Source organism: Monopterus albus, unplaced genomic scaffold (assembly GCF_001952655.1).
Source record: "Monopterus albus unplaced genomic scaffold, M_albus_1.0 scaffold33.1, whole genome shotgun sequence".
In the NCBI taxonomy this organism is placed as follows: domain Eukaryota; kingdom Metazoa; phylum Chordata; class Actinopteri; order Synbranchiformes; family Synbranchidae; genus Monopterus; species Monopterus albus.
The window spans coordinates 2,002,701-2,020,212 of record NW_018127913.1 but is presented as its reverse complement, the minus strand read 5'-3'; the positions used below and the strand labels follow the sequence as shown (position 1 = coordinate 2,020,212).

The 17,512-nt window shown below is 41.0% G+C and overlaps 2 protein-coding genes across 3 annotated transcripts in view; one reads left to right on the top strand and one right to left on the bottom strand.

Annotated features, from left to right (window-relative positions):
• Positions 1-1,892: 1,892 nt before the first annotated feature.
• On the bottom strand, positions 1,893-15,029 carry hpn (hepsin). The gene is made up of 13 exons (XM_020597243.1): positions 14,946-15,029; positions 13,047-13,200; positions 7,182-7,289; positions 6,946-6,987; positions 6,499-6,629; positions 6,274-6,392; positions 6,050-6,090; positions 5,615-5,780; positions 5,058-5,248; positions 4,113-4,208; positions 2,701-2,843; positions 2,302-2,466; positions 1,893-1,931 (listed from the first exon to the last, which is right to left on the bottom strand). The coding sequence occupies exons 2-13, from the start codon at positions 13,087-13,089 to the stop codon at positions 1,893-1,895; spliced, it is 1,284 nt and encodes a 427-aa protein (XP_020452899.1). The 5' UTR covers positions 13,090-13,200; positions 14,946-15,029.
• Positions 15,030-15,621: 592 nt separating this feature from the next.
• The window catches only part of LOC109958503 (B-cell receptor CD22), a 6,506-nt gene continuing 4,615 nt past the window's right edge, over positions 15,622-17,512 (top strand). For both annotated transcript variants that reach the window (XM_020597199.1, XM_020597200.1), the window contains exons 1-4: positions 15,622-15,691; positions 15,731-15,814; positions 16,576-16,718; positions 16,971-17,044. In XM_020597199.1, coding sequence (XP_020452855.1) covers positions 15,772-15,814; positions 16,576-16,718; positions 16,971-17,044 — 260 coding nt within the window. In that variant the 5' untranslated portion in view covers positions 15,622-15,691; positions 15,731-15,771. The remainder of the gene's footprint in view (positions 15,692-15,730; positions 15,815-16,575; positions 16,719-16,970; positions 17,045-17,512) is intronic.

The window sequence follows — 17,512 nt, the reverse complement described above, 5'->3', positions numbered from 1 at the left end:
GTGTCTCATTGGCTATCTCCTCAGCCGTGACTGGTATACTGTCTAAGTAGGATACTCTAAACACTGGGTTGGGAGTTGGGAGTTTCACAGCTGTGAAAATTCAAGGCATCATCACATCTTCTGTGAGGACACTGTGTTACGCAATCATGTCACAGGCATTGTATTCACAAGTTCTTTCAAGTCAAGTTTTAACTAGTTAGCAGTCCAGATTAGAAATTATTTCTCTCAGTTGACTCTTCACACATGTTGACTATCTTGCTGATGAGGGAATCTTGGAGTAATAAAGAAGACACAAACAAATATTTACAAAAGGACAAAATACTGACTTGAATATGAGCATCATCTCCATCATGTGGGAATTTGGTAAGACAGACCTTGTATGAATAATCATGAAAAACACAGGACATGTAATCATATGACTAACAGTTTAATTAATGCTTGCCTGTATGTTGCACTGTGTAATAGTACTAAAATGTTGATAACTTCACTGAACTTGGTTACAAATCACTGTAGCTGCTGTGCACACTGGCAGCAGACTGTTCACTGCTGAAGAAATGAAGCATTTAGAAGAAACAGATTAAACCTCTGAATTTATTTCTGTTTGATCCATAATTTTAGTGTTTTTTTTAAGTTCTGGTGGCATTGCACTAGTGTGTGGAAAAAATCGATAGAAGAAGAAAAAATCTTAGAAAAATAATCTCATATTTTACAAAACTGTCTTGTTAAATCCAGTATAGTGATTCAGATATTATTTTTGGTCTTTTATCAAGATCTCCTTGATAATGTCTTAATAACTTTATAATAACAAAGTTAGATAACTCAGTAATTCTTTGCTTAAAAACTTAATGTCTTTTAAAGACCGCTGTCTGTGTTAATCTGCAAGGATTATGATACCAGCATACATTTAACAGAGGAGAATACTGTAGTACAAAAGATGGGTCAATTCTCAGTAAAATGTTTTAATTTCTGGAGCTGTGATACAAGGGGAACACAACCTTTCGTTCTACTGTTGTAAGGCTTCCCCTTGACATCCATCGGATATTGTCATCCAAGAGTAGAAAAAATTAGAAACACGAGTGCAGGAATCTCATGTCCGAGCCATTTTGTGAACCCCCGGTGAGTTGTGGTAGTTCTGGAGAGAGGTACAGTATGAGATTTTCACTGTTTGATAACAGTCTTAGAAAATATCATGGCTTCATGGAATTACAGTTTACACATTACACATTACTATTATTATGAGCTACAGCATCCCTCAGAAGAATAAAAGAGGGTCTGTTTTATTGCAAGTGACTGTGCTAGTTGACTGAGCTGGGTTGCAGCACTAGATTGATCCTAAAGAATAAACGATGATTTAAAAACAGCACATAACTAAATAACTAAACTAGTTAAATAACTAAAGCATATTAATTTGCATGTTAGCACCTGTAGTAATAATGTTAAGTAAAAGTAATAACACAAAAATGTACTTAAAGTATTAAAAGTATGAATAGGCTACTTATTACAAAAACTTTTTCTATATTATATTATTACATTAACAGCCTATCACTCATGCACTGATGTAAATATACTAATACAATAAAATGCAAGGCGTCCAGTCTCTCACCCTCATGGCAGTAGATATCCAGGGCAGAAACCGCGATACTCTGGTGTAGACCCCAGGTTTCTTGGGCATAGCACAGCCTGTTCCCCAACTCACCACCCCCAGCAGACGATACCGACTGGTCTTAGATAGGCAGTCCTCTGCCACAAAAGGTGACAACATACACACACACCTACTGCCTATATGAACATTCTAGAATGTTGACGTATAATGTACCACCCATGTACAGGGCAGTCCCAGCCAAGAAGATAAATGTAAACGTTTTGTGATGATCTATGCTCTTGGAGACTTGTCATCTCTTAGAGCCCAGCGCGCTGTAATAACTCTGCATCTAACCAGAAGAAAATAAATCTATGTAAAGCTGATTCCTGTATCCCGAGTGTTACTTCTTGGGGCCTTCAGATTAAAGAACCGGGTAAAACTAAAATGTTTTTCCCATTACATCTCACCTTTACAGTAATCTGTCCTTTTAGCCTCAAAGATTGTTTACTGTATGTTACCAACACACAGTTTGTAGGCCTCAGTTTTTCTTTAATAAACCTGCGGTTATACCGTTTTTCAGATATAACAGAGACTGCTGCTCCAGTATCTATTTCCATTCTTATGCGTTTTTCCATTTACTCTCAGATACACAAGCCTATCACTCATGCACTGATGTAAATATACTAATACAATAAAATGCAAGGCGTCCAGTCTCTCACCCTCATGGCAGTAGATATCCAGGGCAGAAACCGCGATACTCTGGTGTAGACCCCAGGTTTCTTGGGCATAGCACAGCCTGTTCCCCAACTCACCACCCCCAGCAGACGATACCGACTGGTCTTAGATAGGCAGTCCTCTGCCACAAAAGGGCCACCACTGTCTCCCTGAAACCAATTTTAGGCAAACATTAACCAAAATGTAATAAATAAAAATACAATAATGTATCAGACAAGCAGGTATATGCATTCACACTACAGACATACAACCAACAGCAGAAGGAGCCACAGCAGACTGAGCACAGAAGAGACATACATGGAGGCACAGAGTTCCCTAATTAGAAATCCAAACATGTACACATGCATTTATGCAGCAGAATGCTTAAACAAACACACTCTGACCTGGCAGGCATCAGTGCCTCCCTTCTCATAACCAGCACAGAACATACTGGTGGTGATCTGATTGTCGTAGTAATCAGGAGTGTTACAGACAGCGTCACTAATGATGGGAACATTTGCTTCCTGCAGAACATCCGCCAGATGACCTGCAAGTCAGAGAGTTCAAAAACAGTCAAGAACAATAATACTGTACAGGGGTTTCACCTAAATTAAAACATGTAGGATGTGCATCAATAAGTAGCAATTACTCTAAGTTCTTTTAAGTATGGTGATTGTCAGTCATGCAGTTCTCACCATTCTACCCTATATTTAAGTTGATCTAAGTGTACACTGATAAAGTTTGTTGTAATGGCACACTGAGATGTTTAAAGGTGTGATTTTCAGCACAGATGTCCCTTTTATCACCCTGAGCATGTACAGCAAACAGTTCAAGTCCTGTCCCATTACCTCTCTGGTGCTCTGCAAACGGGACAGGACATGGTGTTTCTCAGCGATAGTAACCCCCTCAATGACACTCCCTTCAGCGGTTCTGTGGTTAGTCCAGCTTCGCTAAGACGTGTTATCAACATACATTCTGGACGTTAGCTACAGCTACCACCTAGCAAAAGTTATAAAATGCTTTTTGAACTGCAAAGAGTTATTTCAAACAGCCAGCCATGAACGAGCTCTCGATTGCTAAAAGTCTGAAACAGTGGAGGCCGTGTTCACTCTCAAAGAGAGTGTGACAAAGGCAGAGATGCACCAAGTGTGTGGGACACACCCCAAAAACAGACACTCACAGATGGCCCTACAGTGGCCGACAGCTGACTGTTGGTTTGTTGTGTCACAGGCCAAAGAAAGATCAAAAACCAGAGTAGGGCTTTTTGAGATGGAGAGGGTTAAAAGCAGACAAAAGACTCAGATTTGCTACAGATGTCTTTCTTCCTTCTCTGTGTGTTAACATCTAAAGCTAATGTGTTTTTTAGGTAACATTAGCAACCTACTGTAGCATGGTCATGATTTTACCTTTGTGTTGAATTAATGTGATTTCAATTTCTGAGTAATTTGAGCTTTGTGTGTGCTTTGTGTCACATCAGCAGTAAGCAGAGCGTACTACTGGATTGCCAAGTTTACTTGTTAGTCAGCTAACACTAGCTGCACACTGCTGCATTTTGTACAGTTTGCTGCAACCAGGCATCTGTAGTTTATATTGTCGCTAGGAAACATGAGGTGATGGGAGGACAAAGCGCGGTTAGGAGAAGCTTATGTTGTTTTGATTCTGGACCCTCTAGGCTGAAAAGAAAGTTTGAAATACAAAAACAACCACTGCAAACCAAGGCGAACAGGGACTACCACCAATATCAATAAATAATGTCATCCAACAAATAATTTTCTGCAGTGTATTACAGTACAGCTGTAATGAAAAGCAGACTCACCATAGTATCCTACATTTCCCCAGCCAGTTACTGTTCCCATCTGTCCATCTATCAGTCTTTGACCATATGCTGGCAAGCAAATAGGCTGGACGTACTCTGCACACAGACATGCATTAAGATATATGCAGACACATGTACAAAGTAATACTTTAGCATCAAACACACATCATCACAAACATAATAAAATGCATTAGAAACCACTGCAACGTGTCAGAACAGGGAGACAAATGCATCAAGTCATCAGCACTCTTCAATGAGAGGGACTGGGATGGCTGCTCTGCCCAGCTGCAGTATAAATAAGCTGAAACTGCAGATTTCAGTAAGGTTTCATTTAATTTTATGGTCCCAGTCTTGTTCTCACTCAGTTATAACTTGTAATATCTTTGCATTTATGGTCTGTACACAGGGAATGACAGAACAGTTTAGTCATGTCTGAATAAAATACTTTTTTAACAGGTGAGTGCAACAGGTAACTTATTATCCACAACACAAAAAAGGTAAAAATACAGACAGAGATTCAAGCAAAGGTCCATGAACTTTTCTATGATTCTTGGAACAACAACAGGTGGCAGACATGAGCTACTGAACCACTGCTTTCATAGTTTCTACGAGCACTTTATGCTGTGCACAAATGTGACATGCTGGTATAAATCACACTGGTATTTCTCCTCATCCTTTTGCTTGACTCAGTAGATTACAGTACCACAACAGTAGAGGATAGATGAGCTACTGTAGCCCTCATCTCATTAAAGTGTGGTCCTTTTATTAAAGGAGTGCAGAGAGCCCAGGACAGGAAAAAAGCATCAAAGAGCTGGTGGTTACATCCTGTTCTTTGACATCCTTTCTCACCTTTAATGATTATAATCATGCAATCAAATGGTGTGTGTAGATGAGTCTGAGAGAATAGGCATGCACGTCTGTCTCTCTTGTCATTCAATGCCCTACCATTGAAAGTGAGTGGCTGGGTGAGGGCCAGAACAGCGATGTCCCTGCTGTTGTCATCAATGTTAGCATCTACAAAGGGCAGGTAGCTGCTGTGATAAACGATGGTCTTCACCTCCACCACGTTGGCATTGACTGGTTTATTGTAGATGGAGCCCAGCAGCACACGCCAGCGATTAACAAAGCGGTATCGTCTAGCATGGAAAGTGTGAAAGAGATAGATGCAAAGATGGCCCATGTTTTTTATTCTAAGCTTATTCAGGTCTCCACATACACAGCATCAATACTAATGCACACACTACCTTAACCAGGAATGGAACAAATACTCTATAGTTACACCAGAACAACCTGGTAACATGGCTCTCCCTGTATCCCACTGGCACAATACGTACAAATTCTGTGCTAAAATGTCTTGTGTTGAAAATGAAGCACCTTCACACATAAAAAATTATAAACAAAAACCCCAGCATTTTGAACAGACCTTCAGGAGCCAGCTCATTCCAATTTGTCAAGTATGTCCTAGCTATTGTTTCTGTACAAATTCAAGCTCTGTCACTTACTCGGGGAAGCAGTGAGCTGCAGAGACAACCCACTGGTTTGAGATGATGGACCCTCCACACTGATGAACTCCATCATACTGCAAGCTGACCTGCCAAGGCCAGCTGCCCTGTCTGGCATCCACACCACCAACTATACGGTCTGCTGCAAAACTACGCCTGCCGCAGTCTGTCAAGGAGACGAGGAGGGAAAGATCAGCGGGAGGGAGAGAAAAGTAAATGTTTACTTCACTGTAGCTAAAAAACGAACATTATGCAAAAATGAGAATAAACGAGTGAAATACTGAGCAATAAAATGCTAAATAAACAGGTGATATAAGCATAAAGGCTGTGAAAAGCTCAAAAGCATCAGGGGCAGGATTGCAAGCCCAGCATGTGAGAGGTTAAAGTATAAAGTGTGTCAAACTGAACAAGTTTAGGTCTGTGCTCACACCTTACCTTGGCACAACAGTGTGAGAACCTCTCTGCTCTCACAGTCACTGAAACAAAGGCAGAGTTAGTAACAGCGAGACAGGAATAATATTCAAATTAACTTTCGGTGAAGCACTTCTACATTAAATGAGTAGACAACTGAGGCAGGTAGAGCAACAGAGAGGGCAGTGTGGTAGAAGGTCACATTGCTCTGAGACATGTACAGGGTTGAACAGACAGGTGTTTGTTACCATGGGAACAATGAGTCTTTGATTTTCTTGCCGAAGCTGAGCTCTTCCTGTCTGACACAGAAGAAGTCGCCACCATCTCCACTGGCCTCTTGTACCGATGTGACTGAGTAGTTCATGCAACACACTGAACACACACACACACACACACACACACACACACACACACATTAGTACACTACACTCCGTGAAAACACTGAGATTTACAGTAACTGCAAAAATAGCTCACCTAACAAAGCCCACTTCTTCACAGCTGATGCTAGCAAGCAGTTCATTGGCTGAGGAGGAACAAACCTGACGCCACCTCTTCTGGGTGGAGTCAAAGACTCTGAGATGTTGGTCAGCAGAATTTACCTGAACTGAAGGGATGATATGAGTTTACTTTTAATACAAGCTTGGTAAAATATCAAGTACTCCCAATTACCTGTCACATAGATTTATTATTTTTCCTTTCTAACTGTGATTGTGATGATCATATGTGTATTTTGTTCTACTGCAGAACCTGGTTTATAAAAATGTAGTTCTTTAAATGGCAGTTTATTTTGATAATACAATTATCATCTGTCCCTGAATGCACAATACAATGCATATACTGCTTTTTTCATTACACTCTGGTATAAGATTATGTATAAATGCATGAAAGTTAAAAACATGAGTATGTTCTCCTGAACTCACCATCATACAGTCCCATGTCCTCTTCCATTGTGCAATAAGTAACTATGGAAAAGTATCCAAAAAAGTTTTTCTTAAGTCAGTGTAGTGGAATAAATTGTAATAAAAGACATTTGATCATCAAATCTTTGACAGTGAGAACTACAGAATATAGACATCCTAAAACATAAAAAAACAACTGATTATGGTCATCATATGTCTGACAAAGTGTGTATGTGTGTATGAGCATGTGGTCTGACCTACTGCCCAGACAGCGGCTCCAATAGCTCCCAAGGTCATCAGAGTCACACACACTCCAATCATCCGACAGGGGGTCAACACACAGGTCAGAGAGATTGCCCTGCTCCCTGCAGGCACATGCATGCATACTGTACATGAGTGTACATTTGAGAGTATGTGTACACAGAGACATTCACGTGGATGCATACCTGCCAGTGCACACACTGTATGCAGCAGCACTCGAGTTTTTTTTATTACATGACATGTCAACAGTTACTATAGAGGCTGAAGAGAAGACTCAAGTCATGAAATCAAAGTGCAACCGTGGACTACAGTTAACTGTGTTGCTGCTGCCATTTATACTCTATATCTTTGCAAATATTTGACAAAATAATTCATTGCAAAATTTTCAGGTTGCTGGAGTTTAATCTGAGCTCTGTTTGGACTCTGAAGCCACCTTACAACAAACATCAGCAAAATGACTGGTCTCAGCTCACTCCCACTGTGAATGGGCATAGAGAACATTCCCTGGCACCGACTGGAAAGATCAATAGTCTAAAGTCAAGCATTTCTCCATGAAGCTGGAACAAACTCTTAAACTAGGATACGCTGCCATTTGAGAGCTGTGTGCACATACACTGTGTGTTTGCACCTGCATGGCGATGTTGTTCTCAGCGTGTCTCTTTCTGATCCTGTTATCCTTTGCTCTCAGCAGAGTTTGTCAACTTGACCCACAGCTACAGGTTAATACACATTTTTCATTGCAGGCACATTAAATGAAAAACACGTGCCATCAGTGACACTGGTAAATCCATTCAGGTGAGCCAGGTCTAGGGCCCTGATGTTGAGCATGCTGGCTCACTGTCATGACTTACTAGGGCACTTATAATGGCACAGAGATTTAATAAGTCTTATTAATTTCACCTGCTGTTTCCTGCTTTGACAAGTCTGCTTAAATAAAGGTCCACTCATATTTCATTCTCCTGTCTCTCTTCTATTTCTCCATAGCCTCTTCAAGGTGGGATTACTGCACCAATTTTCTGCCACACAGCTCCATATAAAAGGTACCAAACCAGCATGGAAGGCTAGTTTTGACCCTCCTTAATGATTTCTTATGACTTATCGGGAGGGTCTGAGGAGGGTTCTGGTATTATCGTGCATTAGGCTTAGTGAAAATACAAAAATAATCTTCTTTGTCAACTGTCGGCCTGACAGCCACCTCCCTCATAATTAAACAACAATTAAACATAAATGCATCCTCATTGTCAAAAAAAAGCTTTGAGCAACAGTTCCAACAAAGGCAAGGGAAAAGCATTACACCTTTTGATATACACACATTGAATCAGATGTTTGAGAGACGTTTGCTGTTACCCATTTCATAATGTGGTCGCCAATCACAACAATACAAGTGAAAAAAGCCCCCCAACTGGTTGATCCTACTGCTGAATGTTTGCCCTGCACACTCACACGAGTGTGTGAGAATTTTTCTCATAGGACATTTAACTTGCCATAGTAAAAAAAAAAACTGGTGCTACTAATAACATTAACAGCGGCCTCATTACATTTAAGCCAATAAAACACGGCGATGAACAAATACACAGTGGCAAAACCCTGGACCAGTTCAACCTAATAGGCAAACTTATGACATGTCATAATATCTGCTGTGAAAAAGACCTGTGGAGATTTTTGTGAGCATATGTTGGGGAATGAATTTTAAAGTAGACTCAAGCATCTGTGACTGATAATACATATGAAAAAAATGTATTCTGTCATTCAATCTGTAGCTGAAGTAAACAAATGCTGAACAGAGCAAATGTAACCCTTAGCCATGTACCACATCAATGATTGGGTGTTAAGAGTGCTGTGTTATCCTTGTAGCAAGAAAACTGTGCAGACGTCTTGTGGATTTCTGTTCACTACATTGCAAAAGGCACTCAGGACTATAATGGTGTAATAGTGTCTCGTCATTGTGCCAGGAAATGCCAGGTTTCCATCCTATCTTTGTCTCTATAGACCTATAGAATGTGAATGTTCATAGGCAGGGTGTTGTGTGCTACACATCATTACTAAGGAGGCATTTTTATTATTTTATTTGCACATTAAAAACCCACTGAGATGCTGGAGGCCTGGATATAGAACAAGAACAATCCTGCACATTTACCAACTCAAAATTTGTCTCTTTAATTCATATGCAGCCTCCTGACTCCTGTGTCTTGATCTGTTGAACTAAGCAACTCAGACCCAGTGAGTCTGCTTGGTGCCAGGGTTGCTGAATTTCTTCGCTGTTATCAAGAAACATGATAGCCTTGTAGGCCTGCTAATCCAGTGACCTCAACCTTCTTCTCTGCTTTCAGCTCACATCTGCTCCCTACCTTGACACCACAACCCTGGCCAACTCTCTCTGCACTGTGACTGGAGTTTCATTGAGAACTCCCTACCTTTCCTTGCCTCCCTCTGTACTCACGTCTCTCCTTCCTCTATAGCCTCTTTGTGACTCATGTCTGCTCCTCCTCCATTTCTGTACCCACCTTCTCTTTCCCCTCCCTTCTTCAGGCTTCCCATCCAAACATCCAGTCAGTATGATAACTGAATTACTGTTTCTTAAATTGTAAAAGTGCAATTAACATTGGGGATCCAGACAGAGACCAAAATAAATAAGTTTTGAAAAATTAAATAAAAGGTAAAAGTGAGGAACAAACAGGCACAAACACGTGATTTTATCACAGGGATGCAACAAGAAATACCCCCAAATTTCCTCCACGCACCTCATCTTCATCATCAAACTCTTCTCTTCCCCTCAATACACCGCTCTTTCCAGTTACAATGCAAGACAGAAAAAGAACATTGTGTCCTTATCTACCTGAGATCATCTTCTCCTGTGTGTATGTGTGTGACTGGGGTACTGAGTGCTGCTGAGTGTGCGCTTATATTGTATATATATCACATTATAATAACAAGAATACTATAAAACTGTCTGTGTTATGTTCAAGGATTCAAACAGAGATCTCTTAGAAAACGTTTTAGAATGTACTGTTTATGCAATGACCCACAGTGGGTGTTTCTTTGTACTCCAAGTGTTGTTGAATGATGCATTAGATGTTATTAATATTAACTTTATCCTAGTAATTCTACTAATTATGTCATTAGACATCCACATATTATTTCCACCACATTTCTCTGACAAGTTACACAACTGCTCTGCTCTGTTACAACCTGCTTGTTTAATAAATACATTGTAATCTGATAGCTTGAAAACATATGATGCACTAACAAATATTTCTCTAATACACTGTTTTACAATAAAGTTAAACATATCTCAGATATAAATGTGTAAACTACAAACTTATTTAAATCTAATTCATGTTTAAAAAAAGATGCCTTTTCAACAGATGAAAGTTTTAGAATGGACCTTGTGGACCTCTTGTGGACCAGGAATATATGACAATGCAATCAACATTTAGAGCTGCCATATAGTCAGACTGGATAGTTTGCCACTGTAGTAAACAAGGGTGGCACAAGAGGTATGAGTCACTCACTGTACGTGACCCTTCCACATAGACAAACAGATATCCACACTCACACACAAAGGCTTCTGTCACACCTGGACAGGTTATTTTCTTGATCGGGACACTAGGAAGGTAGGTACATTAACATTTATTTTGGGTTATTTCTGTCCTCATCTGTGAGTCACATGACCAGCCAGAGGCAGTAGGGAGAAAAAGGTGTCATTATTCCTTTACTGGGCGGTGTTTGGGAGGGATACACTTAACTTTGCGTGCATTACACCCACCCAGCACTTCACTGCAGGTCAAAAAGCAGCAGCTGTGTACCACATGAGATATGTGACTGTACATACCCTCTCTAAACCAGACATAAATATGAAAATAAGTACTCACATGCATAGATACTATATTAAGACTCTGTTTTGTCAAATCTACCCTCATGACTAAAACACTTATGAAGAAGCAGGCCCTGGAGTGAATCCAATGTTTTCCACAGAGGAATGGACTTCTGTCTGATTTCTCAGACTATTCCTTTGTGGAAAACATTAGGTTTCAATTCAGAGATTCCAAGTGGATGACACAGTTTCCATTACTGGGTAGCGTGTGCTCAGTTGCCAGTGGGATGTGTCTTTTGCAATGCAAGATCATGCATCAGAATGATAACAGTAACCGTAGTTGCTGTAGGATTCAGTGTAGAGGAGACCTCACACAGACATAAGACATAGCTGAAGCTATGACTCATAATTGTAGAGGTTGTCATGGCAATAAAGCCAAAATAAACATAATTATGTAATAAATAGTGTCCTGATCAAGAACATAACCTGCCCAGATGTGACAGAAGCCTTTGTGTGTGAGTGTGGATATCTGTTTTTCAAAAACATACACAAAATTAGCCACATCATACTGTATGTGCCCCGCCTTGACAAGACTGTTTCTCTCTTACACACATAATGGACAGTGCCTGATTCACTGCGTCTGGATGGACCGCCTTCAGTCAAGCAACAGAAGCTGTAAAACCAAATGTCTAGCTGGCCATGTGAGGACACAGAAAGTTGCAGCACAATGAGGACACAATGACCAAGAAGCCCTGCTGATGAGAATGATAGAAAATGTGGAGATGACATCAGTTTTCACCTAAAGACTACTGGATTCAATATACCTGTACTCAATTTGTCTCTGCAGTGTAAGGTAGGTACTTTAACTGTTGTCTAGCAGGATTATGTAAAGAGTGAATTTACGATATTGTCCCTGGAAAGTTGGAACATTTGAATTCTTATAAAAAGGTTTGAGATCTGTGAGGAGAGTTCTTTTATATCATATCTACTTAAAAATAAAAATCACCCTGACAGATCAATCCAAAGGGTAGACAAAGGCTTTCAAGACACCACAGAACTTCCATATAAGTGCTACATATTTTGCAGCAAACTCATCAGGAGCCATGAAGCTGCAAACCATTTGGCCAACTCTTCCACACCACACTGCTAATGCCAAGTAGGACACATGTGGGTTCTTTGGTTCCCTTTTAATTCTGTTTCACTGATGCTGTTAAGAATGTGCTGGAACTGGGTAGGAGATCTTCATAAGAGCAGTGATGTGGGAAGAGTGAGCTGTTTGTTTATGGCTGCCAGGGGAGTGTCCTCTTATTTCAGTAAATATAATGTGTTGCAATTAAGTGTAATTTGCTGTAAAAGACTGTTTATTCCTGGCCCCAGTTATCAACATCACCATCACATGCTTATCTGGGTTAGAACATGGTTAGGTGTCTCTCTTGATGTTCACTGGATTCATTTTTGAAGTTTGTCTTTCAGCTAAAAAAAACATTACTCATACTGACTGTAATCTACATTCACCAGCCGCTTTATTAGGTACACTGGTATAACTGTATGCAAATCAGTGCAACACTTCACCTTAACATCTGTGTTTATGAAGCTCAAAATGTTTCAGTTTTTGGCAAAATTGTCATAAATGTATAAATTCAATTATATGTTTATTATTGAGGTTGTAGATAAAGGTGGTGTTGTCCTGGACTACATTATGTTCAGAGGTGTTCCTAATAATTTGTCCTCCCCAGCTACATGCATTAGAGGGTCAGAATATTAGAAACTGAATTGCATACAACTGTACATGTGTACCTAATAAAGTAGCCAGTGAGTGTAGATTACAATCAGTTTGAGTAATGTTTTTTGAGCTGAACATCCAGCTAACCAGCTTTGACCAAACCTGTTAATGGATAACTGTTAAGTGCACTGATGTCTTGTCCCCAATACAGAGAACAGGCAGCGTGAGCTGTGGCATGACCAGCACAGCATTTTAGTCCGTGTGTGTGTGTGTGTGTGTGTGTGTAGAAGAAAGAAGGGGTGGGGAGAAAAAGAGAGCACTCACCCATCTTCCCCTCTGTTACAACTTTCTCAGCATACATTTGCATAGAGTGAGAAGCAAAGGACAACAGTAGCCTATGTCCTTCCTTCCTTCCTTCCTTTCTTCTGTCCTTGATTCCTCAGGGCAAGTGGTCTAAGCCCTCAACGGTTCCTTTTGCCTGCTAAAACAATACTGAGTATCATACACCATACTGTAGGTCATATTTATATTTTAATAAGCTAGATAACCAAAGATGAACAGAAAACAAGATGAATAAATACAATTTATAACATAGATTATAATATATAATAAAAATATAATTATACTAATACTCACTAAACTTATAATGGAACATTTACCACCAACAGGTTACATCAACTTCCATGCTTGTTTCAGAACAAACTCACTTTGCACACACACACACACACTGGGCCCACCCAGATGAGGGCTCACCCCTCCAAATAAACAGGTACAGTACTAACAGGTCTTTATTGTGTAATTAAGTATGTCTGAGGTTAAATTCTGACCATGAAAATATGCTTGAAGCCAAACTGAGAAATTACTACTCTACCTACTAATTCCACGTGAACTACTCATTAACCACAGTTAATTAACCATTAACAGCCAGGACATGAAATCACATGAAACTCGTGAAAAGCAGTCTCACAGGGGGGTGAGTTAAGGTGTAGCTTTACCTTATGGTTAGTTATTTAGAAACATTTTATTTCCTAGGCTAATGTGTTGTAGTGTTGGGGGATGGAGAGACACCACTTGGCAGGGTCCCCCATAATGTCTTAGGGAGGGGCACCTGGGTCCACCCTCTCTTTGGTATGCCCAGGGACATTGCTGGTGACGAGAGGACAGAGACCACAGGGCTGGGAAGCTACCCAGCTCCGCATCACCACTATGACTGGCAAGAGCGCACAGGTGAAGGGAGATCCATTCATCATGGGCCTTGACCTGCTGGCAGAGTGGGGGGCCATGGTGCATGTGCCTGGGGCTACACTCTGCCTGGGTGTGGATGCCGTGGCGCTCTACACTGTCTGTAGGGAAGGGCTGTGTCCAACCGCAAATCTGAAGCAGCCACCCGGAGAGCCACACATCACCAGAGCCAGCCAGGGGCTACACCGCTTTCCCAGGGGGTGTCTACTGAGACCAGACAAGCCAGCTCATATGAGAGGAACTGCAGGAAGAGCAGAGGACTGGGACACTGCCACACAACAGACAGCAGCCTGAAGGGGGCTTTGTCACTGGCACACTGGTGTGGGTCTACGGCTCTGGACAGAAGAAGGCCTGTCTGGCAAGCCAGCCAGCGAGCCAGTGGAGCAGGGCAGAGTCCCCCAGAATGCCTTAGGGGGTAAGCACCTGGCGGGATCCCCCATAACGCCCCTCTGGCCAGACTTTGTGTAGTTGTGGGTTTAGCAGGGATTGTTGTTGTGTTGGTGGCCAGAGTGTGTGTAAATAATAGAGAAAAAGGCATCTTCTGTCTCCGGCTCCTTCCTTAAGCCAGCCTACATTACAGCATCAATATATTAATTACAGGCTCTAATATTACAAAAGGCTATGAAATCCAGTTTTTGTTATGGCAGGCTATTTGTACTTATCACTTTATTATTTTGGGCTGCATCAGGCTAATGAGAGCCTTGGGATGGAGATGGTTAACAGGTTCAACAGACCAAAGGGCATTATTAAAGCATAATATACTAAAATGTTCACAGAGTCAAAATGATACAATTATAGTATTTTTGCACTAAATTTGTATTTTCAAAAGCTAGTTTTAGTTTTCCAGCAGCTTTTCCTAGGCAGACTATAAGAACTAACGAAGCTAAAATGAGGTGAATAGCTCGATACTTTCTTGAGAGATAAGGTGAAACTACAGGGCTGAAATACGGTCAACAGGCCAACAGCCATAAAGAGACTCACCTGTCTCTTGTTGCAGCAGGTAGAGTCCTGGCCTTGTCCTTTTGTGAAAGAAAAGAAATACTATTTTATTGTTCTTCGTCCGCTTTGATGGACAGAAAAAGCCAAACGTGTCTGCATCGAAAACGCTCGGCAGTCCGCTTGAAACGCCACCAGAGATAAATCCCAGTTTTCAGTAAATCATGTTTTGTTGTCTTCACAGGTTACTGACCCCGGTGAAGAGGGAGCAGACGGAGCCCGTGTCTCAGCGGCACGTTTCAGACTTCCTATCAACCAAACCCGCCTTCGCCCGCTTCTAACAGAAAGGAGAGGAACATTTGGAAGACTGGACGTGCTGAACCTAGTTACTTAAAGTTTGTCTGTCGGTCTTGTGCGCTCGTCCTGTGTGCGGTCAGCTGTGCACACAGGGGCACGCGTGACGTCAGGTTACGTGGACAAACGGGGCACGAGAGCTGTGAGAAGCAGCAGACCGTACAGGAGGACATGAGGACACACTGTCCGACCAACACACAGTTACATATTGTACATTTCCTTTGCTGACATGAAAGACCAGTTCCCTGTTGGCTGAGCAATAAAAGGGAAGTTGGACATTCTGACCTACTGTATATGTGTTTGTTCTGTAGAAAGACAAGCACACATATCACTGACTTAACAAAACGGTAGAAGAAGGTTAGTTGTGAACAAGGATTACAAACTGTCACCGAGCCAAAGGAAAAGGACAGAGACGGTGCACAGGAAGGGGTCAGGAGGCCACAGACACAACAAGTAACAACCAGGGCACTCAGGAGGCCACAGACACAACAAGTAACCAGGGCAGAAAGAGCAGGAGATGGCGCAGAGCTGCTGGCTGCTTGTCACGCTCTCTCTGAGAGGTAGGCTTACACCAGCGACAGTCATGATGGAATCCATATTTAGCATTATGAAGGTCAGCTAACTTAACATCTGTCTGTAGGTTCCACACTGACTGAACTAAATCAACTTCAAGTGTTGAGCTTGACAGTTTAGTGCTGCGTGAAAATCATGAAGCTGATGTGTGTTTAACAGTTTGGAGAATTGTTTCAGTAACAGATGTACATCTTCAGTAAGTGTCATGTTGTACTGCAGCTGCCAGTAAAAGTCTTGGCAATCTGTGGGGCAATAAGTACTATAGGTTAAATTCAGAGCTACATTATGCATATTAACATTCTTGACGTCAGTAAATATTTTAATATTTTCCATCATGACTCAAAGAGGTCCAATGCTTATCTTGAAAGTATCCAGCTGTGATCAAGTCCAGTCCTTCACATTCTTATTCTTTAACAAGTATCTCAACTGAGAAAACCCGGATGTCCAAATAAGATATAACACCAAATATAATAAGTTGTAACAACTGTTACTTAGGCTCGCTCAATTATCTGATCTTGTTGTCACACCGAGTCTGGATGTTATTTTAATACTCAAAATAATATAGGGAACAAATACATTATCAATAAATTATTGTTGTAGAAATGTATACATTTTTTAATGTTCACAGATTATTACTGTAACAACAGAGTACAACTAATTATAGAAAGGTTTTCCTAATTTGAAAATGAAATTAAATACTTACAATGTGGTTTTTTTTTCATGATAACACAGATCCTCTGTTCTTCAGGTATTCTTGGTGGTGATTGGTCAGTTCATAGCCCCGACAGTCCAGTCTGTGCTGTGGTTGGTTCCTCTGTGGTTCTCCCTTGTTCCTATGACTACCCCCAAAGTTCTAATGAAACCAGGGGAGAGGGGCAGCTCTCTACTCAGGTATTTCAATAAAGAACCCATTGTTAGCCGATGCACTACATCCTGCTGTGTCATTAGCTGCCTTTCTCTGTAAGGCAGAAAGTCTGTGCTCACAATGATTGGATGGCAGCAAATGGTGCCTGATTTGGGATAACGGCAATAAAATATTTAAAGAATGCAGTCAAAGTTTTGGGAGTAGTTGGCACATCTAGAGTCAAGCTAACATAAACAGATGTTTTAGAGCTAACAGCTTTCTTTATTGCTCGCTATTAGGATGGAGGAGGTGAACAATACAAAGTTTTGTCCGAGATCTGGTGTCTAACAGAGAGCCGCTGCATCACACCAAGGTATTGTTTAAAACACACAGTAACACACCAAAACCAGACTTGCAATTGATTTTAGCATAAAACCAATGGTACCAGAGTTTTATAGAAACCATGATTGATGAACATGGGGGTACGGGGGTAAAGGGTAGAAAGGGGGATGGGGAGGGGGGGGGGGTTTCTTCTTCTTTGTCTTCTTTTCTTTTTTCTCATTCAGTTCTTTACTTAGTTGTGGCTCCTTGGAGCACTTGGGGCAACATTTAAAAAAAATATTAGGGTCTTATGTTTCATAATGAAATAACATGTCAGCTTGTGCAGCTGTGTGTTTTGCTGTAATCATTTTTGAACAACAGTAGAGGTCTATGGCACAGACAAATGAGCGAATCCAGGACTGACGGGCATTAACAGTGAGTAGAGGCAATCATTTTTGGTTTTAGTTTCTGTAAGGGGAGTGTATACAATATTCTTAGTGTAATATAGAAATTGAAAATA